Below are 22,716 nucleotides of genomic sequence, written 5' to 3' on the forward strand. Positions count from 1 at the left end.
GAAGCAGCAGGAAAAAAAAGCTCAGGAAACTTCATAGGAATACTTTGATTAAAAAGTAGTCAAGTTAAAATCACACTGAATAAAACAGCTTTATGATCAGACGCCCAGATAAACAATACAAGGTCCAGTGTGTGACCCTCCAAATGTGTTGGTTCTTGTATTGCCCGAATGAGATTGAAAGACTGAGACAGAACAAAAGGCTGAGATGGGCAGCAGACATGTATGTTAAATCACCTAAAATAAGACCAAGACGTTCAAAAGACTTAAAACTATTTCATGAAATGGGTGTGCATTTAAAATGTTGTCTGTAAATAAGAAATAACTGATTGATGGAGGTGACGGAGGAATGCTTAACCCTACCTTATTGGAAGTGATAAATCTGATATATTTAAAGTATCAAAATTTCATGGATTAGAGGCAGGGAAAATTTGAGGTTGTTGATTCTTGAATTCAATTCTTGTAAATGGCAGCAGAGGGGTGTGCAGAGGGTCTATGGTAGGAAATGATGGTAGTTATATCAGACAGTGTATCAGTCCCATTTTGGAGAGGATGTTAGTAGTGATTTAACATTTCCTACTGTGCTGTTGTGTCATTCTCTCTATAGGGGCCAAATATGTTGTAATGGGTGTCTGTTTTTAAAGTGAAGATCACGCTGTGTGTGTGTGTGTGGTGTCACTGTGCTGTCACTTAGGGGCTCAGGTATATAGGAAGCAACATCACCGTCACCCTTATTTGGATAAAGACAAACAGGCCTTGGCAAAAACAGGTGAAACTTGTTCATAAAGGGGATCCCTGTTGTGGGTGGGGATTGGGCCTGAGGGGATAATTTTGTTACCCGTGGATAGTTTTACAATGGTCTGATTGTAAAAGAGCTGGAAGGGAAATGACAACACTGCAACCTGAGGCTGTTACACAAGTGTTGGCCAATCTTGTGATTCAACTTAAGGTATTAAAGCCACTTGTCCTGCCAACAGACAAACACACTGGCTTGTCTTGACTGATCCAAATAAATAAAAAATAAAAAAATCATTTTATTTCTGATTAGACCTTTACCCCCTCAGAGCATATTTTTACCATTCAAGTGTGAGCTTTTCAAAAACATGTACGTTCACATGAACGATTAACAGCCTGGCCAAGAACAATTGCATACTTCTTTGACACCACGTTGATAGGAATCATTTGTAAGAATGCGTGATACAGTCGCTAGCTAAATACACTTCCAATAAAGTCTGAAGATAGATCGCATTTGGGGTTTAGGAACAACAACGTTAAATAAAAAATTCCAGCAGAAATTTTGAGAGTGCAGAGTGGGCTGTTGCTGGGTGTCTGTATTCAAAAAGCACACCTCAAATAGTCATTTTTAACATGTTTATTTACACGCTAATTCTAGCATTAGCTGCAAATGTTAGCAATTAACATGCCTTTACTACCATGAGCAGCAGCTAGAACAAAAAGCACATCCCAAATAGTCATTATACATAACAGGTTTATTTGCACATATATTCTGTTTCGTAAACGAAAACGAACGAAAAAACGAAAACGATTACTGAAAAAAACTCCTCGTTAACTGAAACTAACTAAAACGATCATCAAATTAAAAAACTAAAACTAAATAAAACGAAAATGTTTGTGAACAAAACTAACTGAAACTAACTGAAATTAGAAATGAACTGCCATTCGTTTTTCGTCTTTGTTCCAACCTTGCTAAAGGCGATAAAAAAAAAAAACATCGAAGCGGCCTTTACCCCTCAATTGACCACGCCTCACGCCAGTCAGAGGCAGACCGGTAGAGTGGGAGACATGGCAAAGGTGAAGAAGAGGAAGGCCAGCCCTATATGGGACTACTTTCAATATTCCAGTGAAACGGACAGGAGTGTGTGCATGGTGGAGGAGGATGGGAAGGTATGTGGAACGCAATTAAAAGGAAAAAATCCCACGAACTTGAAAGTCCATCTCAGAAGTTACCACAAAAGACACCAACTGTCCGCTATTTGGCCCAATAGCTGCTAGTCGAGCCCCATCGAAGCACGGGCAGAGAGTAAGTCGGAGCGGGAAACGCCGAAACTGTTCGACTTTCTAAAATGCCGGAAAGACAGCTGGTCTGTTAATTCACAAGAGCATTCAAAGAGGGAGGAAGCTCTTGTGAATCTTTTCGTTCACACTGGAATGTCGACCCGCCTCTGCGAGACACCGGCTTTTAAAGAATATAGCTGTGCACTTGAGCCTAAGTTTAGGGTCCCAGGGGCTGCGCGCCTGAACAACCTCATATCAGGGCGGATAGGGAACGCAAAAAAAGGTTGAAAGAAATCCTGAAAGATGCCAGGAAGCTAACCCTATGCGTCGATGGATGGAGTAAGAAGGGGTGACCGCACTTTCCTAGGTGTGTCAGCCTGCTTCTACCATCCACCTGGAGGGCGGGTATACCACGCTCTACTAAGCTTGCATCGTTGGACCATCCTCACACAGGGGAATGCATTGCTCCGCTGTATCGATGAGACCATGGTGGCATGGGATATCGTTGGAGACAAAGTGCTGCTTGTTGTGACTGACAATGGCTCGAACATTGTTAAAGCAGTGCGGCTGCTTAGCGAAAGACCCGTCAAGAAATCGAGCCGTCTGCACACAGTACACGGCTCCACCTGGAGATGGACGGATGACGTATCGTGGGAAGAGGAAGAACCAGAGTCAGAGTCTGACGAGGAGAACGGGGATATAGCGAAAGTGGAGACTTTGGTGAGTAGTACAGTTATAGCCAAAACGTTTGTGTGGCTTGCTCTAAAGACTGTGTGTGTGTGTGGTGTGTGTGTGTGTGCACTGAATATCGATGCCATTTCCCTGATGACTTACCACTTTTTTGAAAGATATATTTTAAGTAGGCGTAGGCATGTCTCTTACCGTGTGTCTGTGCTGTGGTGTGTGTTGTTGGGCTGTGTATTGGGAGTTGTGTACTATAGTTAGACTGCATTTTAATGCTATATGGACACTGTTGTCTGTTTTGTGTCAGCTAAGTATTGTTGGCTGTGTTGTGTGTGTTGTGTGTGTACTATATAGGGCTAGATTAGGCCTACTTTGCATATATTTCTTCTTCACGGTATGTGTCACTTAGCACATTTGGAGTCTGGAATTTCAAAACTTATGCATATAAAATTTGGTAGTAGGTTTCAACAAGGAAAGTCTAAGTCTAAGCTTAAGTATACACAGGATTCACACACATTGTTAACTAATGTGTCAGGGAGATGACCATGTAGAAGGTTTTCCATCTGAAATCTTCTTCAGTTATACAAATACAAGATTAAATGTATTTAATGGGGAACTCTATTCAACTCCGTGAAACAAAACTCTAAAGCCAATTTAAGTATTTTCGAATTGATGAAAATTAATTGACATTTGAAATGTTCAATGTGTTTGTTTTCTTCTGTCTTTGTTAGAACTTGTGGTCTGCCAGATGACGGCAAATTCCAGAGGATGCCATGCCTGGCCCATACCCTTCAGCTCAGCCTGAAAGATGCTATGAGCACCCAAGCACAGATCGTGCTTTAACAAGAGCAAGAAAGCTGGTACACTCAGTGAGGAAATCATCGTTGGCAAACGAAGCACTGATCAAGAAGTGTGGTAAAAACCCTGGTTCGTGATTGCAGCACACGATGGAATAGCACATTTGATATGTTGCGAAGGCTGTTGGAGATCAGAACAGAACTGAACCAGGTACTGGAGGAGCTGGGCAGGACACACTTCTCACAAGTGATTGGTCCAAGATGGAGAACCTGGTCACGCTGCTTGAGCCATTTGCCATTCACCAGACCAACTTCAGAGTGACAGCCAATCACTGTCACAAGTAGTGCCATGCTTGCCAACCTTGAGGCGCACCTGCAGACCACTACTGTTGCTGCGAAGCCGCTGGCGCAACACATACTTAAGTCCTTAAGAGAGCGCTTTGCTGGCATTCGAGCCCTGCCTCCTACAATTTGATGCAACACCGGCAGCTGCTTGCCTGCTCGATCCAAATGTGTCAGTAAGTTCTTCTTACACCTGACATGTTGCCACTCAAAATGGCCGACACTGTCTTTCATTCAGAACATGATGGAAGCTCAGTACAAACCAGTGCAACCCACCAACAACTCCTCAGGACGTTTCGCAATGAATCTGAAACACCTTCAGCAATGCGTGTCTTCCAGAAGTATCGCTTTCTTGCCACTCGTATGGAAGTCAATGTACTTTTCCAAAATGGCCCTGAGTATGGATCCTGATGGCAGAACTACGGAGGTATGAGGAGGAAATCAAAAGTGGTGTGTCTGATGAGACGCCGCAAATTCTGGCAGTCCAGAGAGGCTGTGTACCCAAAGCTTTCTCCCTCTGGCACTAGATCTCGTCAGTGCCCTGCCTCACAGGCCTTTGTTGAGAGAATCTTCTCATTGTGTGGACTGTTGTCCTCTGGTCGGAGGAATAGAGCGACTAAATCTCTGGAGCAGCGATGTTTTCCTGAAGATAAAAAGACTTACCGTAAACCCATCTCTCTGACATTTGCATACTGGTTCACACATGGTCACACACAGACACATTCTGAGGCCTCATGCTCATCACACACGCACGCACACACACACACAACAGAGATGGACACACGAGACAAAGGCAGATGGATAGATGCACAAAATCAACATTACCTCACACACATACAATACACTGACATTAACGCACACTAACGTTTTCCTTTTGTTTTACATTTAAAAAGAAGTGTTGTTTAATTAAAAATGAGTTGGGTTTTTTTAAATGAGTGTTTCTTAACTACTGGTTGAAATTGGGAGTTTCTTGAGGCTGTTTGGCTTTTGACATGCTAACGTTTCATGTGGTTGCAGTTTTGGAAAGTTTTTTCATTGGGATTGGGATGATCAGTTGTTGTTGCAGAACTGCAATGTTTATTTTTGTTTGTTTATTTTTTTAAACACAATAAGGTTGGTCATTTGATTGTGTAAGCCCACAGGTTTCTGGCTGTGTTGGGAGAAATGGGACAAATGTAATGTCTTACATTATCCATGGTTTGTATTAAATACAGTAAGCCTTTTGTTTTCATACTTGAACATTTGAATCTCTTGTACTACACAAATTCACAAGGTATGGGAAAACTAAAACTAATACTAAAACTAACAAACTAAATACAAAACTAAACCATTTGACAAAACTAAAACTAACTAAGACTAAAAATTTGCTCTACAAATAACTAAAACTAAATAAAACAATTAGCTAAAAGCCAAAACTAACTAAACGAAAACTATGCTGAAAATCCAAAACTATTATGAACCCTGGTTCAACATCAACAAGAATCACAAAACCCAGGAATAAAAATGGAGGCAATTATCAGTTTTCACTTGGCAACCCTCTTCCATCAGGCAGTCCTGCGCAAAGCTTATCTTAACTTAAAATCACTTTGAATACACAATTTTATTAATATATTATTGAACATTAATTTAAAATCACAATAAGTACAACATTTTATAATATAATGATTTAACATTTCATTTAAAATGAAAAAACACACAGTTATGGTATGATTTAACACTTAAAAAGCAGCTTTATATAAATAGAATAATTGAACATTTAATTTAAAATAACATTAAATACACAATTTTATAAATATAATAATTAAACATTTAATACAAGACATGGTTAGCAGAATCCCTCACTCAGGGGTGCATGCTCATGTAACTATCAAGGCTAAAATACACTGCATGCGTAACGGCTCCGGAATGACTGTGGCGACCGGCAGCCCTCCGTCACACATAAAGCTTCTATTTTTCACGGACGCCGGAGCACGGTGCATAAAATCAGCACAGAGCAGATTGTGCGGGGAAGGAAATCAGCTACAAAATACAAAATAAAACCCCGGTTGATTTTCAAATTCTGGAGGTCCAAAATCAATCTATCATTTATGACACTCACATCCTTTTTATAAGGACACCAGAAAAAAGATGCAGCGTGGAATGCCATTGCATGAGTCAAAGAGACTACAGCCAGCAATATCGCGCGATTATGCATGAATTCGCGAGATCACGTACGTTCTCGCGACGCTTGGTAGCCGGCGGAGACGCACCTGAGCGCATCACAAACGAATCATGTGTGAGTTGGCGGACAGTGGAGTATGCAGTCGTTCCGGAGCGGAGCCGTTCTGCAGCCTTTCCGCATGCTGTGTATTTTCGGTGTCACAGTCTACTCCTCTCTCACCTGCCTCTCAGTACTTTTCCATTCAGGCCAACTCCCCTCACCTGCCTGACTCACCTGCTTCCCATCACCAATCAAGCCAGTATTTATCTAATCAAGCAGATCAGATCTCTTGTTGCCGACTCTGCCTGTCTTGGACTAACCTGTTTCGCCGGAATCCCGGAAACCAACCCTGCCTTCTGTACCCGACCACGAGTTCAGCTTCTGGCTCCTCTAGGTTCCGCCAGCTGGTGACAGCCCGGCTACCGGCAACTCATATCTGGTTCGTCGCTTCATAGCCTGTTTACCTGCTTGCCGGACTGGTTTCACCAGCCAGAGCCCCCGGACTTTCCCCGTTGTTATGGAATTTTCTATCCTTAGTTGGTGAGGCCACGTGTGAGCCTTGTGGTCCTCGGCAGTATTAATTGTTTGTCTTTGACTAGGTGCCACCATATCTCAACACTGTAGTGGCCAGGGTCAAGAGGCCTGTTGCTGCCTTCTTAGTCATAATAGATAGCTTGTTGTTGCCGTTCCAATCTGCGTAAGCGGACATCTGTGTCCCCAGACTAGAATATGTTGACAATAACACCTCCAAGAGTCAAAGACATTCTCTTTGACTAATTCTGGGGCGTATAGTATTTGGGGTGTGATCTTTGGGTTTGCTACAAACTATCAGTCCTTGACTGGGCACCAACGACTGGAAGTCAACTATAAACAAAAATAATGGCTATGCATAGGAATGTGTTTCTCCGCTGGTAATTAATGCTCCTAGTCTCAAAACAAATGATGCAGTATCTACGACAGCAGGGTGGTCAAAACATAACAAAAACAGGTTAATCCGAAACGTGGAAATTGTCCAAATGCGGCTGCAGCGGGACATTGGGCTAAAAAGCGTGTAAGAGCGGTCGTCGTCGTCGGAATAAATCCACTAACCAGAACCAACAAACAAGCCACTACATCATTCCGGCTCTACCCGCTCCACAAGGACTACGTCATTTCCTGCTCTTCCAGCCCCACCCAACGAGCGTTACACGCAGCCAACTATTACAATCAAGCTAGGTAGGCATAGGGCGGCGGGATCAGAACAACCATTTCATATTCAAGCTGCAAACTATTCAACTTCTAGATCCCGCCGAAGACCCGATATGCCCGTTCAAGTTAACGGGAAACTTACCGTTGAAATTTTGGTAGATAGTGGAGAACTATTTCTACTGTAAAAACTGCAGAGCATGTATGCACACCTACATCCAAACTTTTATCACCACTGTTGGGTTTCGGGGTTCCCATTGCGGAAACGTTATCTCAGAGGACTAAAATACTGTTGAAGGCTCTGAAGTGATGCATTCTTTTCTGATATCTGATAAAAGCCCAATTATCTCATGGGGGAGGGATCTGCTTGTAAACTCATGCTATATTCGTGCACTCCGGATGGATTGTTTTGACCCTCCCTGATGAAAAGCCGCTCTAGCATTTCAGTTTTTGCAGAGTACGGAAGACAGTTTGTATTGCTGGGAACTGATAGGGTTTTAATATGCTTCCCAGTTTCAATGTTTCAGATATTCAGAAATCGCCAATCATCTCCAACATGTGAAACATTATGTCTACAATGCGGCCTCTTTTTGCATTGTCCATTGTACTGCAGCATTTAACCCTTCTGGCAGTATAAACAATCGGTTTCCAGGTTTTTAAATAAACAAGAGGGTTAGAATGTGAACAATGTTTGTTTGTTGGTCCGCAGGGATGTGCCATACCAGTCCAACTATCTGTGAACAGAGGGTTGTTTAATGTGAAATTCATTCCAATATCGTTGTGGCCGTCACACCTGGCTGTGAGCTGAAACACCTTGGAGACATGGTGTGGCTCGTGCCAGGATTGAAAGAAGCTGTACCAGCTTTCAACACCAAAACAGTAACATATTTGGGGAGGAACTGTATATGTGTCCTTGATGAAAACATATGCAATTACCGATGTCTACATTTGTTACTCACCAGCCGCTCTTTTCCCACCAAGTATGGACCTCCTCTGAATTGTCTGAGGTTCCACCTATTTTGTGGGCTAAACATAAAATCATGTGGGTTTGTAAATTCGGCTCCACACATACAAGTCACACTTAAGCCTAATGCTAAGCTACCCTATGATTAGACATACCATTGCCTCACAGAGCTGTAGTAGGAATTGAAAGTGTTTATTCAGTCTCTATTGGTCAAGACGTGCTAGTTCAAACCACTAGCCCATGTAACCACTCCCATTTTTACCAATCCCAAAGGCAAATCGCCCTGATGAATGGCGGTTCGTGCAGGACCTGCAAGCGATTAATAATAGTCGTGTACCTGCAGCTCCAATTGTGCCTGACACCAATCGATTTTAGCTTCTTTACACCTAACTCCACGCACTACACAGTCGTTGATCTGAGTTCTGCATTTTTCTCGACTACGTTGCATCCACGATAGCCAGTATCTGTTTGCATTTACATCAAAGTAAGCAATTACACTTGGGACGGTGCCACAGGGTTTTGTCGAGAGCTCCCACGGTGTATGCAGCGGCGGTTAAACAGGATCTAGATGGGCTCCACCTGCCAGGTGGCTCCACTCTCTTCAGTACGCTGATGACCTCCTAATAGTTCTCCATCAAAAGAGCTTGCCACATAGACTCTATCTTGCTGCCTAACAGAGACTGGCCGGCGGTGTGGTCCACAGAGCGTCGCTGGCAAAGTTGCAATTCTGTCGACCAGAGGTGACATTTTGGGTCTGTTCTGAAGATGGACAACGCCTTTTTCCCGGAGAGGGTGGAAACTGCTAGTAACATGCCTCCCCCGCAACCAAGAAACAGATGCTCTCTTTTCTGGGGATGGCTACTTACTGCAGAACCTGGATTTTTGATATGCAACTATGGACTCTGTTTTGAGAGCCGCCACACTGCAATCAGCTCCACCCGTGGTCAGTGGACTGAGGAACTGAACAAAGCCTTTCAGATCTGAAAAATGCTCTCACAATGGCTCCAGCGTTGGGTTTGCTAGACTATCCTCAGCCGTTCCATCTACATGTGCATGGAGAGATGGCTTCGCCACTGGCATTCTGGTACAGAAACATGGTTTCATTATCGGTTCTGTTGCGTACTACTTCTCTCGACTGACCCCTGTGGTTCTCGGTATGCCAGTTGTCTAAGAGCAGTGGCCGTGTTGCCATTTTGATTGACCAAATCTTCTCCCATTGTACTGGCTCATGACTGTGTCGTGCATGTTCCACTGCGTGTTACACATTTTGAACACATCTGCAACACAGCACATGACAGCAGCACGCCGCTCAGGTTACGAGGCAATAATTCTTTCAAGTCCCCACATAACTTTAAAGCGCTCCCTCCAATAAATCCAGCTACTCTGTACCATGATTGATACAGATGATGAGCATGACTTATCGCCCTTATTGAATGTGCAATCTCTCGAGACCGATCTGCTGCAAACACCGATACAAATTTGATATGGTTCTTATACTGATGGTTCGGCTAGCAGACCATCTGACAACGTTACATTTTGGCTTGTTATGCAGTGTAAATGATTCTGAAGTCATTGAGCAGGATCTTGCCTCATGGAACTTCAGCCCAAGCAGCTGAGCTGTATGCTCTAGTGAGCCTGCATACTTGCTTCTGGTAAAGTTGCCACTATCTACACTGACTCGCGATACGCATTCGGCGCTGCGCATGACTTTGGACAATTATGGAAAAGAGAGGTTTTGTCTCATCCTCTGGTAAGCCATTACAGCATCACGCGTTGGTAAATGATCTATCAGGCTATTTGCGCCGTCACAGCTCGCGATTGTTAAAATGTGCAGCCCACACTAAGGAAATGATCCTGTTTCACAAGGAATGCAATGGCTGATACTGCAGCCAAACAAGCCGCACTTTCCTCCTCCTCCATGCGCCATCACTAACCTCCACAAACCCGTCAATCCAATTCCAGTACCTTCCGCTAACTGATCGTGAAAATGCAAAATCACGTGATGACAGGGAGAGAGTCTTTGGTTGCGTAAAGGTTGTGCAGTTGATTCGGAGTCTGGGCTTGTGGCTCCCACCCGGATGGGCGACCAGTTTGCCAAGAGCTCTCCTACATGTCTTGCACGTTGTGCACATGGACCAACACATGTAGGAAGGGGGTGATAAATATGTTATTCGTTCACAATGGTTTGCACCAGGCATTACACAAGTCTCACAAACACTTGTAGACAGTTGTACTGACGTGTCACAGACCAGAACAGGAAGATAGCACAGTGAGCCCTGACCATCTGGAACCTCCAACAGGTCCCTTTGTAATTTGCAAATAGATTGTACATATGCCAAGTTGTCAAGGCTACAAAATATTTGTTAGTTGTGACAGATCGATTCTCAAAATGGTTGAGGCTTGCGCGACAAGGAAGAAGACGCTCGAAACAGTTGTTAAGTGTCTGCTAAAGAGGTGATCCCTAGGTTTTTGAGAGTGCCCACCGGGATAGATAGTGACAGAGTCCGCTTTGTATCACAGATAACGCAGGGTCTGTCAGATATCTTAGGGTTCAAGTGGCAGTTACATGTTCCATTATCACCCACAAAGTTCTGGTCAAGTTGAGAGAATGAACGCAACTATCCAAGATCGGTTGACCAAAACAGTGCTGACAACAGGCCTAAAATGGCCTGATGCACTGCCTATTGTGTTGTATTCCACGAAGCGCACCAACGAGCAACAACAGGACTAAGCCCTCATGAGTTTTTTTGTTAATGGGGAGACCAATGTCCACAGGGATAAGTCCCCCTTTGTGACACCACACAAAATTCTCTGCTTTGGCCGATGAGTTTATGACTGAATAGTAAAAAGACTAACTGAAATTTTAGAAAATATCTTTTCAGGTAGCTGACAGGCTCCCAACGCCCTCTGAGGAGCCAATTCATCCTTTTAAGGAAGGAGAATTTGTATTAATCAAATGTCTGGAAAAAAGTGTCTTTGTCTCCCAGGTGGAACAGTCCCCTACCAGGTGTTGCGGCAACTAGGACTGCCTAAAAAGTCGAGGGCAGAGCAGGATGGGTTCACCCACAAATGCAGGTTGGCTCCACCAACCGCTGGCGAAAGACTGCTGAACCCCTGCGAGAAACCGGGAGGTTACTTTTCGTCTTCCTCCTACTGTCCAGGCTTGGACAAGGAGCGATCGGGGCTTTCTGGATCGTGGGGAGCGGGACGGGCTCTCCGACTCCGCAAAGCAAAGAGCAGGGAGGCTTTCCTGCTCAGCACACAGTCGTGTCATTGACCCCTCACCCCAAAAAGAGGGGCGTTCTTGCTGAGTGTTCTTGGAAAGGCGAACACTGAGCTCAACTCATGACGTGAGAACAGTTTGACAGGTTCCGTCGAAGCTGCAGCAACGTGAGTCTTGACATAGCAACACACAGTTGATGATGTTGCTATAAGAGAACTTAAGGAAACGTGCTTGAAAAGACTGACAAATTTGTATTTCCTGCTCTCTTACGAACTAAAACGAACTGTTAAGCCTGTTGTGTTTGAATGTCCAATTGACAGATGTGATGAGAATGATTGTTATGTTGCTACCCCTTGATTTTCTCCCAAGGTAAATGGTCGTGGAAAACGCATGATAAAGCTCTGATTAAGACGGAGTTGAGTGCATCCAGGTTAATGAAGGTAACATTCACACCTACAGTGTCTATGATTGACCTCTGGAGCTGTGGTGTTTCACCAAACTGCAATTGGAAAATGACCCAGATTGTAAATTGTGGAATGTTAATTACAAGATTCCCAGGGAGGCGCACAGCATGTAAAACACCTCTTGCTGAGGAAAGCGGATGAAGGTGATAGGTTTCTCTGCTTGTTCATTTTTTCTCCATACATACACTTGAGGCAGCCAAACCTAAACTCAACAGGCGTGATGGAGGTACAGTGACCGTTTCTCAAACTCTAGTGCAAAAAAACTAATTCGGCCCTCAGTCTATGGTTGATTATGCTCGTGATCGTACTCTCAGTAAACTGTTGGCTATGTTCAAAATATGCCTTCGTCCATACACTCACCATGTCTCATCCAATTCCATTCACTAGAAAGGATTATGAAATGTTCAATTGGAATAATTTGGCCATGAGATTTGAAGATGGAGCAGATGAGTGCTATACTCCTGCCTACCCTGTAGATTCTTCAAGTATTCACGTAATGCTGAAATTGCCTTATACGTTGCTAAAACAGTTAATGCAACAGTACCTACCGAGCGGTTTCAATTATATTACACTATTTCGCATTATTCATACAGTGTATGTGAAATTAGGTTTTGAAATATAGAGTCAAATAGTTTTGGCCCAAACAAACTGTTCAAAACCTCTTGGAGATTCAGGTGTGTGTTTCCCCAACCATATATTGCCTCTTTAATGGTGGAGGCCTTAGTTTTGTGCAGCCGTGGTCCGGTGTTAGGTCCATAGAGTCAGTTCAGATACAGAAAACGTAAACTGCTCAGTGCACACACAGACGGAGCGAACTCACAACGTGATTGCTCAACTTATGTGCCTCGGTGTTCACCATGAGCTGCAAAATGTTTCTGTGTTTTCGGATTAGGAGACGGACCTGATATTTAGGACCAAAGCAGTTGTAACTACAGTAGTAAATGTCACTCTGAGACAGTCGTGTTACCTGAGAGAGTTGTAATCTAGTTGGGGATAAAGCTATCGCTGCATGCCCTATGAGTTGTTTCAGGCGTCTGCTATTTAGCATACCTAATTCCCTCTGATCAGGGAGTGAAATCCGCTGAGATTGCTTCATATACCCGCCTCTACATAAATATAAAGAGGAACATCTCAACATCTCAAAAAGATAGCCAGCTTCCTCTTGCCTTTGTACGGTTCTGTCCTTAACTCAACAGGAGCTTGAATCTTGTCTAAAGTCCTGGAGTCATCTCAATGCCTCCAGCAGAGCTATGTTAGCTGAACATGGGAGCTGCGGAAGTCCAAAACTGTAGCTTTACCGACCTCGTTGCGGCTTGATCTCCTGTGGCAGCACAGGGGAGGAACTTGTAAAGTTATTGGTACTGAATGTTGCTCTACATCTCCGACGCGATGCTGAGGTCATGGATATGGCGCATGACACAGCTCAAGGTATCAAGAGTTACATGATAAACATGGGTTTAACTTTGGGATTTTTTATGGTACCTTGGGGTCATGGGGATCCGGGTTAGTTAAATTTTTGACTACTCTATTTGTCGGTGGACTCCTTATTCTTTCCTCTGCACTGTATGATCTCATTGATTAAACTATGGTGAAGAAGACAACAAAGTCGTGGTCCAAGCACCCCAGGTGTGCATACGCCAGAGGTTGCCAATCCAGTGGTAAGCGGTCTTATCATTTGGAGGGTTTTGGGGAAAGGAATTCGAGGCTTTGACCTGATGATCTTTCTCTTGGTGAAAATGATGAAGAGGAGACTTATGGTCTGTAAATGGATGGTGTCTATGTTTTCGTTATCTCTGTGTTCCATTTAGGTTAACTTTATGTGATGATTCTGGTTTACGGTTGTTATATTCTAAGATGAGTTTGATTTTAATTCATTTAGAAACTTGCCTTTATGAATCAGTTTTAAAAATCTATTTTCAATGATGGTTTTCACAGTAATGTATACATGCTTAAAAGTTCAAAGTTACAATTTGGGTTTGATGATATGCAACTGATAGATATCGATGCATGGAAAAGTTCTACGAAGATGGATTCCATGCCACCATGCATCGTATGTGCTAGAACCTCTCCATGGTGGTGACCCTCTACTGTACATAATGTACATGGGTCGAAGATTTTGCGCGTCTTGATTTCAACCGATGATTGTTGTTGATTGATTTAAAAGAGAGAAGAAATTGCCTCATAAAAATGGTTAAATCAATTGTTTAGGAACCCTTCTATTGCTAGGTTTTATCTACTAGGTGAAATAAATTTGATCTTCTCCTCTCCCGTGGCATATCTGCACATGATCTGTGACCTCCCTGTGACCTTCCTTTAACACCTTTGTGTTGTAGGGGATCTTACGGTATCTTAACAGCCCTTGTTGACCTGAATGGAAACTCACCACATCATGGTAACGGGATGACTGGCTGGTACATAAGAGGGGTCTTCTTAAATTGTCTCACCCCCCCCCCCTTCCCCCCCCCCCCCCCCCCCCCCCCCCCCCCCCCCCCCCCCCCCCCCCCCCCCCCCCCCCCCCCCCCCCCCCCCCCCCCCCCCCCCCCCCCCCCCCCCCCCCCTTTCTCTGATTGTTGAATTAACTCTAAACCGCTTGCTTTGTTTGAAGGATGATTTTTGACTAATTCTGTTGCTTACGACTTGTTTTATAATGTGGGGTCAATCCCATTCTACTGTACCCTGGTGGTCTCTAAAATTTGTAATTATATTATTCGGTAGTTAGTATTGATCTTGACAATAAGAGGCGGATTACTATGCCTTACCATGTCTGCGTTTGACGAAATCATAAAAAACTATGTGCTTATTTAATCTGCCTGGAATATAAAAACATCTAAGACCCACCAGGGGGTCAGGAGCTTCAGTGTCTTGGGGACAACGTCCTGGCTGAAACCTCTGGCTTTGTTTGGAACGTATGTGTCATACAAACATCCCAGTTAGATGTTCAATTCGGCATATTGATTAAAGTGAGAAATCAAGAAAGCTGACAATGGTGTAAAAAACGACTTTAAGAATAAATGGAGCTGTAACAATAATTGATTACAGAGCAGTGTACAGTGTGTGGATCTGAAGGGGGGCAGGTTGGGTTTATGACCCACTGCATTGCCACTACGTGGCTGTTTGTTTCCGGGGCAGTTTCGGGCTGCACTCGGCACAGAGAGACCCACCTGAGGTTTAAACTATAGAAAAGACATTTTCGGGGGAGTTTAAATACACCCTCGTTTGAATCAAGATTGGGGATCTACTCTGTGTCCTTTGGGAAACGTTGATTTTAAATGTGTATACACTGGGAGAGAAAAAGAAATACATTTTTCATCCTTTCACCTCAGATCACCACTGCTGTAGTTAGAAAGGTGTGGAGACTGACCTTTGATGCTGCTGTATTGTGGTTTGAAATCTGTTTGTCTGTATGTGTAATGTCCTACTGCGCAAGCGAAAATGGGTGATGATCTGTCCAAAGCAGTAGACAAACCTGAAATCATGCAAACTGACTCAGCAAAAGCGAAGTCAAAGACAAAACATCTTTCTGTAGAAGATCGAAGAACTGACGTGACGTTAGATGGTCAACCTGTCATTGATACGCAGCATGCCGGAGCAGGCACACACACATACACATCTGACCAGATATCACAACTCAAAGCAATGTTTTCGACGCATGTGCCAGCTGGACTCATCGGTAGACTGAAAGGATGGGATTTCATGTTTCCGTTCACTTCTCTTATGTGTGAATGGACGAATGGCATGTGGCCGTATGAGGGAGCATTCGAGAGAGAGAAGCTGCAAATGGCTGAAATGAATGTTAACTCTAGTGTTGGAAATCCATCCTGGGACTTCAGATACATGAATGAGTGTATGCAAGTGTGGTTGACTGTGGCCCGTGAAAGATGTGGTGTGAGAGTGCGTGACAAAAGCTGCGAGATTGGACCGGATGATTTAAGAAAGATGATTGATCTGACTGCTAAATGTGTTACTGCCTCTCATATGCCTGTACTAGAAGCTAAGTTGCAAACTAGAGCTTTAGAAATGGCTAAGATAAAGCAGCAACATGTTGATAATTTGGAAAATTGTGCAAAAGCTATGATGTATGGCTGGGCAAAGCGCCAAGCCAAAATTCCCGCTCCTCGTGATTTGTTGAATATTTTAGCCGAGGTAGGGATAACACTGTCGGCCCTCTTGCAATGCTGAGATAGATGAACAACCAAGCACATCACAAACTAAAGCAGATGACGAGTAATTGTAATAGCAGCTGCAGTAGAAGAAGAAAGGGTCAGAAAGGCCACTGAACAAAGGAACAGACAGAGACAGGCCGCTGAAGAGAGGACAAGGCAGGCTCAGGCAGGCGAAAATAGGGCGAGAAAGCAACAGGAAGAGATCAGAGAAAAAGAGAGAATCAGGCAAGAAAAGAGAGATAAAGATGAGACGGCAGACTTAGAAAAACTAGTCAAGGTCAGACAGAGACAGGAGAAGGAAGACAGCAGACAGTCAAGTGAATCAGACTCGAAAGGAGAACGAGCCAGGCCCAGAGAGGAGGAGCCTAACACAGACCTTAGTGACGAGGAGGTCCAGGCTGTGAAACCAAAAACAAAGCAGGCTGTTTCTGAAACACACACGAGACGAAGGAGAGGCACAATGAGAGGGTATCTGACTAGGAGTAGCAGAGTTACAGAAACCCACAGAAAAATAACATCAGAGACCCCTATCTCAGAAGAATCACAAGCTTCTCCAATAAATGCTCCTAAAATAATGATTGGCAGCACAGCAGTCCGTAAACCATGGACTCCTTCTGAAATCATAGATATGACAAGCAGAGCTCCCAATCCAATTACAAGCCCAGATGAATATTGGATTTGGCTAGAACAAGTATGTACGGTTTATAGCTGTCTGATACCTGATGTTCAACAATTGGTCCGATTTACATACAAAACCGAATGGATCATGTGTAAAGATGAGTTTGTTTTCCCTGAAGCTGTTGAGGGTGGCCAGTGGCCCCCAACCAAAACCTTGACTGATTGGTTAAATGTGGAAGCAAAAAATGCAATAACCAAATGTGCACGAAAGCGTGCTGACTTTTCAAAGGTAATTCACTGCGTTCAAGAAGCAAGAGAGTCAGTGCCGGAATTCATCCAGAGATTCATACAAACATGGGATATCAATGCTGGAATAAAGCGAGATGAACATGAATGTCTCATGGTGCAAATTTTTGTGCAAAATCTAAGACCGAATGTTCAAGCCGCTTACAAACTATCAGTCCTTGACTGGAGCACCAACGACTGGAAGTCAACTATAAACAAAATAATGGCTATGCATAGGAATGATGTTTTCTCCACTGGTAATAATGCTCCTAGCTCAAAACAAATGATGCAGTATGTACGACAGCAGGGTGGTCAAAACAATAACAAAAACAGGGATAATCCGAAACGTGGAAATTGTCACAAATGCGGTGCAGCGGGACATTGGGCTAAAGAGTGTAAGAGCGGTCGTCGTCGTCGGAATAAATCCAATAACCAGAACCAACAACAAGCCACTACATCATTTCCGGCTCTACCCGCTCCACAAGCGACTACGTCATTTCCTGCTCTTCCAGCCCCACCCACACAAGCTGCTTACACGCAGCCAACATATTACAATCAAGCATAGGGAGGCCATGGAGGGGCGGGATCAGAACAACCATTTCATATTCAAGCTGCAACTATTCAACTTTCTAGTAATCCCGCCGAAGACCCGATAATGCCCGTTCAAGTTAACGGAAATACCGTTGAAATTTTGGTAGATAGTGGAGCAACTATTTCTACTGTAAAAACTGCAGAGCATGTATGCACACCTACATCCAACTTTATCACCACTGTTGGTGTTTCCGGGGTTCCCATTGCGGAACCGTTATCTCAGAGGACTAAAATAACTGTTGAAGGCTCTGAAGTGATGCATTCTTTTCTGATATCTGATAAAAGCCCAATTAATCTCATGGGGAGGGATCTGCTTTGTAAACTGCATGCTACTATTCAGTGCACCCCGGATGGATTGTTTTTGACCCTCCCTGATGAAAAAGCCGCTCTAGCATTTCAGTTTTTGCAGAGTACGGAAGACAGTTTGTATTGCTGGGAATTGATAGGTTTTAATATGCTTCCCAGTTTCACTGTTTCAGATATTCAGAAAATCGCCAAATCATCTCCAACATGTGCAACATTGATGTCTACAATGAGGCCTCTTTTGCATTGTCATTGTACTGCAGCATTTAACCCTTCTGAGCAGTATAAACAATCGGTTTCCAGGTTTTTAAATAAACAAGAGGGGTTAGAATGTGAACAATGTTTGTTTGTTGGTCCGCAGGGATGTGCCATACCAGTCCAACTATCTAGTGAACAGCAGAGGTTGTTTAATGTTGAAAATTCATATCCACATATCGTTGTGGCCGTCACACCTGGCTGTGAGCTGAAACACCTTGGAGACATGGTGGCTCAGTGCCAGGCATTGAGAGAAGCTGTACCAGCTTCTCAACACCAAACAGTAACATATTTAGGGGAGGAACTGTATATGTTGTCCTTAGATGAACATATGCAATTACCGATGTCTACATTTGTTACTCACCAGCCGCCTTTTCCCACACAGTATGGACCTCCTTCTGAATTGTCTGAGGTTCCACCTATTTTGTGGGCTAAACATAAAAATCATGTGGGTTTTGTAAATTCGGCTCCGCCACATAAAGTCACACTTAAGCCTAATGCTAAGCTACCTATGATTAGACAATACAATTTGCCTCACAGAGCTGTAGTAGGAATTGAAAGTGTTATTCAGTCTCTATTGGATCAAGACGTGCTAGTTCAAACCACCAGCCCATGTAACACTCCCATTTTACCAATTCCCAAAGCAAATCGCCCTGATGAATGGCGGTTCGTGCAGGACCTGCAAGCGATTAATAATATAGTGGTACCTGCAGCTCCAATTGTGCCTGACACCAATTCGATTTTAGCTTCTTTACCACCTAACTCCACGCACTACACAGTCGTTGATCTGAGTTCTGCATTTTTCTCGATACCGTTGCATCCAGATAGCCAGTATCTGTTTGCATTTACATTCAAAGGTAAGCAATACACTTGGCGACGGTTGCCACAGGGTTTTGTCGAGAGTCCCACGGTGTATGCAGCGGCGGTAAAAAGAGATCTAGATGGGCTCCACCTGCCAGGTGGCTCCACTCTCTTGCAGTACGCTGATGACCTCCTAATAGCTTCTCCATCAAAAGAAGCTTGCCACACAGACTCTATCTTGCTGCTACAGAGACTGGCCGAGTGTGGTCACAGAGCGTCGCTGGCAAAGTTGCAATTCTGTCGACCAGAGGTGACATATTTGGGTCATGTTCTGAAGGATGGACAACGCCTTTTGTCACCGGAGAGGGTGAAACTGCTAGTTAACATGCCTCCCCCCGCAACCAAGAAACAGATGCTCTCTTTTCTGGGGATGGCTAATTACTGCAGACACTGGATTTTTGAATATGCAACTATGGACTCTGTTTTGAGAGCCGCCACACTGCAATCAGCTCCACCCGTGGTACAGTGGACTGAGGAAATGCACAAAGCCTTTCAAGATCTGAAAAATGCTCTCACAATGGCTCCAGCGTTGGGTTTGCCTGACTATCATCAGCCGTTCCATCTACATGTGCATGAGAGAGATGGCTTCGCCACTGGCATTCTGGTACAGAAACATGGTTCTCATTATCGTCCCGTTGCGTACTACTCCTCTCGACTGACCCCTGTAGTTCTCGGTATGCCAGGTTGTCTAAGAGCAGTGGCCGCTGTTGCCATTTTGATCGACAAATCTTCTCCCATTGTACTGGCTCATGACTGTGTCGTGCATGTTCCACATGCAGTGTTACACATTTTGAACACATCTGCAACACAGCACATGACAGCAGCACGCCGCTCAGGTTACGAGGCAATAATTCTTTCAAGTCCCCACATAACTTTAAAGCGCTCACCTCCAATAAATCCAGCTACTCTGCTACCATTGATTGATACAGATGATGAGCATGACTGTATCGCCCTTATTGAAATGTGCACATCTCCGAGACCAGATCTGCTGCAAACACCGATACCAAATTCTGATATGGTTCTTTATACTGATGGTTCGGCTAGCAGACCATCTGACAACGTACATTTGGCTGGTTATGCAGTAGTAAATGATTCTGAAGTCATTGAAGCAGGATCTTTGCCTCATGGAACTTCAGCCCAAGCAGCTGAGCTGTATGCTCTTAGTAGAGCCTGCATACTTGCTTCTGGTAAAGTTGCCACTATCTACACTGACTCGCGATACGCATTCGGCGCTGCGCATGACTTTGGACAATTATGGAAAATGAGAGGTTTTGTCTCATCCTCTGGTAAGCCATTACAGCATCACGCGTTGGTAAATGATCTATTAGAGGCTATTTTGCGCCCGTCACAGCTCGCGATTGTAAAATGTGCAGCCCACACTAAAGGAAATGATCCTGTTTCACAAGGAAATGCAATGGCTGATACTGCAGCCAAACAAGCCGCACTTTCCTCCTCCTCCATGGTCCATCAATATACCTCCACACAACCCGTCAATCCAATTCCAGTACCTTCCGCTAATGATGTCGTGAAAATGCAAAATCACGCTGATGACAGGGAGAGAAGTCTTTGGTTGCGTAAAGGTTGTGCAGTTGATTCGGAGTCTGGCTTGTGGCTCCACCCGGATGGGCGACCAGTTTGCCCAAGAGCTCTCCTACATGTCTTGGCACGTGTGGCACATGGACCAACACATGTAGGAAGAGGGGTGATAAATGATGTTATTCGTTCACAATGGTTTGCACCAGGCATTACACAAGTCTCACAAACACTTGTAGACAGTTGTATGACGTGTCAACAGACCAGAAAGAAGAATAGCACAGTGAAGCATGACCATCTGGAACCTCCAACAGGTCCCTTTGTAAATTTGCAAATAGACTTTGTACATATGCCAAGTTGTCAAGGCTACAAATATTTGTTAGTTGTGACAGATCGATTCTCAAAATGGGTTGAGGCTTTCGCGACAAGGAAAGAAGACGCTCGAACAGTTGTTAAGTGTCTGCTAAAAGAGGTGATCCCTAGGTTTGGAGTGCCACAGGGAATAGATAGTGACAGAGGTCCGGCTTTTGTATCAAGAATAACGCAGGGTCTGTCAGATATCTTAGGGTTCAAGTGGCAGTTACATGTTCCATATCACCCACAAAGTTCTGGTCAAGTTGAGAGAATGAACGCAACTATCAAAGATCGGTTGACCAAAACAGTGCTGACAACAGGCCTAAAATGGCCTGATGCACTGCCTATTGTGTTGTATTCCATCCGAAGCGCACCAAGCGCAACAACAGGACTAAGTCCTCATGAGGTGTTAATGGGGAGACCAATGTCCACAGGGATAAGTCCCCCTTTGACACCACACAAAACTTCTCTGCTTTGGACGGATGAGTTTATGACTGAATATGTAAAAAGACTAACTGAAATTTTGAGAAAATATCATTTTCAGGTAGCTGACAGGCTCCCAAAGCCCTCTGAGGAGCCAATTCATCCTTTTAAGGAAGGAGATTTTGTATTAATCAAATGTCTGGAAAAAGTGTCTTTGTCTCCCAGGTGGAAAGGTCCCTACCAGGTGTTGCTGACAACTAGGACTGCCCTAAAAGTCGAGGGCAGAGCAGAATGGGTTCACGCCACAAGATGCAGGTTGGCTCCACCAACCGCTGGCGAAAGACTGCTGAACCCTGGCGAGTAACCGGGAGGTTACTTTTCGTCTTCCTCCTACTGTCCAGGCTTGGACAAGGAGCTGATCGGGGCTTTCTGGATCGTGGGGAGCGGGACGGCTCTCCGACTCCGCAAAGCAAAGAGCAGGGAGGCTTTCCTGCTCAGGACACAGTCGGTGTCATTGACCCCTCACCCCAAAAAGAGGGGCGTTCTTTGCTGAGTGTTCTTGGAAAGGCGAACACTGAGCTCAACTCTGAACGTGAGAACAGTTTGACAGGTTCCTGTCGAAGCTGCAGCAACGTGAGTCTTGACATAGCAAAAACACAAGTTGATGATGTTGCTATAAGAGAACTTAAAGGAAAAGTGCTTGAAAAGACTGACAAATTTGTATTTCCTGCTCTCTTACGAACTAAACGAACTGTTAAGCCTGTTGTGTTTGAATGTCCAATTGACAGATGTGATGAGAATGATTGTTATGTTGCTCACCCCTTGATTTTCTCCCAAGGTAAATGGTCGTGGAAAACGCATGATAAAGCTCTGATTAAGACGGAGTTGAGTGCATCCAGGTTAATGAAGGTAACATTCACACCTACAGTGTCTATGATTGAACCTCTGGAGCTGTGGTGTTTCACCAAACTGCAATTGGAAAATGACCCAGATTGTAAATTGTGGAATGTTAATTACCAAGATTTCCCAGGGGAGGCGCACAGCTGTAAAACCTCTGATGAGGAAAAAGCGGATGAAGGTGATAGGTTTCTCTATGCTGGTCATTTTTCTTCCATAAATACACTTGAGGCAGCCAAACCTAAATCAACAAGGCGTGATGGAGGTACAGGTGAAGTTTCTCAAACTCTAGTGCAAAAAACTAATTCGGCCCTCAGTCTAATGGTTGATTATGCTCGTGATCGTAATCTCAGTAACTGTTGGCTATGTCAAAATATGCCTTCGTCCATACACTCACCAATGTCTCATCCAATTCCATTCACTAGAACGGATTATGAAATGTTCAATTGGAATAATTTGGCCATGAGATTTGAAGATGAAGCAGATGAGTGCTATACTCCTGCCTACCCTGTAGATTCTGCAAAGTATTCACGTAATGCTGAAATTGCCTTATACGTTGCT

At 44.1% G+C, this 22,716-nt stretch overlaps 1 protein-coding gene across 1 annotated transcript; it reads left to right on the forward strand.

Annotated features, from left to right (window-relative positions):
• Window positions 1–16,647: 16,647 nt before the first annotated feature.
• On the forward strand, window positions 16,648–22,456 carry LOC109137026 (uncharacterized). Its single transcript, XM_027273175.1, has 2 exons — window positions 16,648–20,021; window positions 20,136–22,456. The coding sequence occupies exons 1-2, from the start codon at window positions 17,594–17,596 to the stop codon at window positions 21,620–21,622; spliced, it is 3,915 nt and encodes a 1,304-aa protein (XP_027128976.1). The 5' UTR covers window positions 16,648–17,593; the 3' UTR covers window positions 21,623–22,456.
• Window positions 22,457–22,716: the final 260 nt, after the last annotated feature.

The sequence above is a fragment of the Larimichthys crocea genome, chromosome XXI (genome assembly GCF_000972845.2).
Source record: "Larimichthys crocea isolate SSNF chromosome XXI, L_crocea_2.0, whole genome shotgun sequence".
Taxonomy (NCBI): domain Eukaryota; kingdom Metazoa; phylum Chordata; class Actinopteri; family Sciaenidae; genus Larimichthys; species Larimichthys crocea.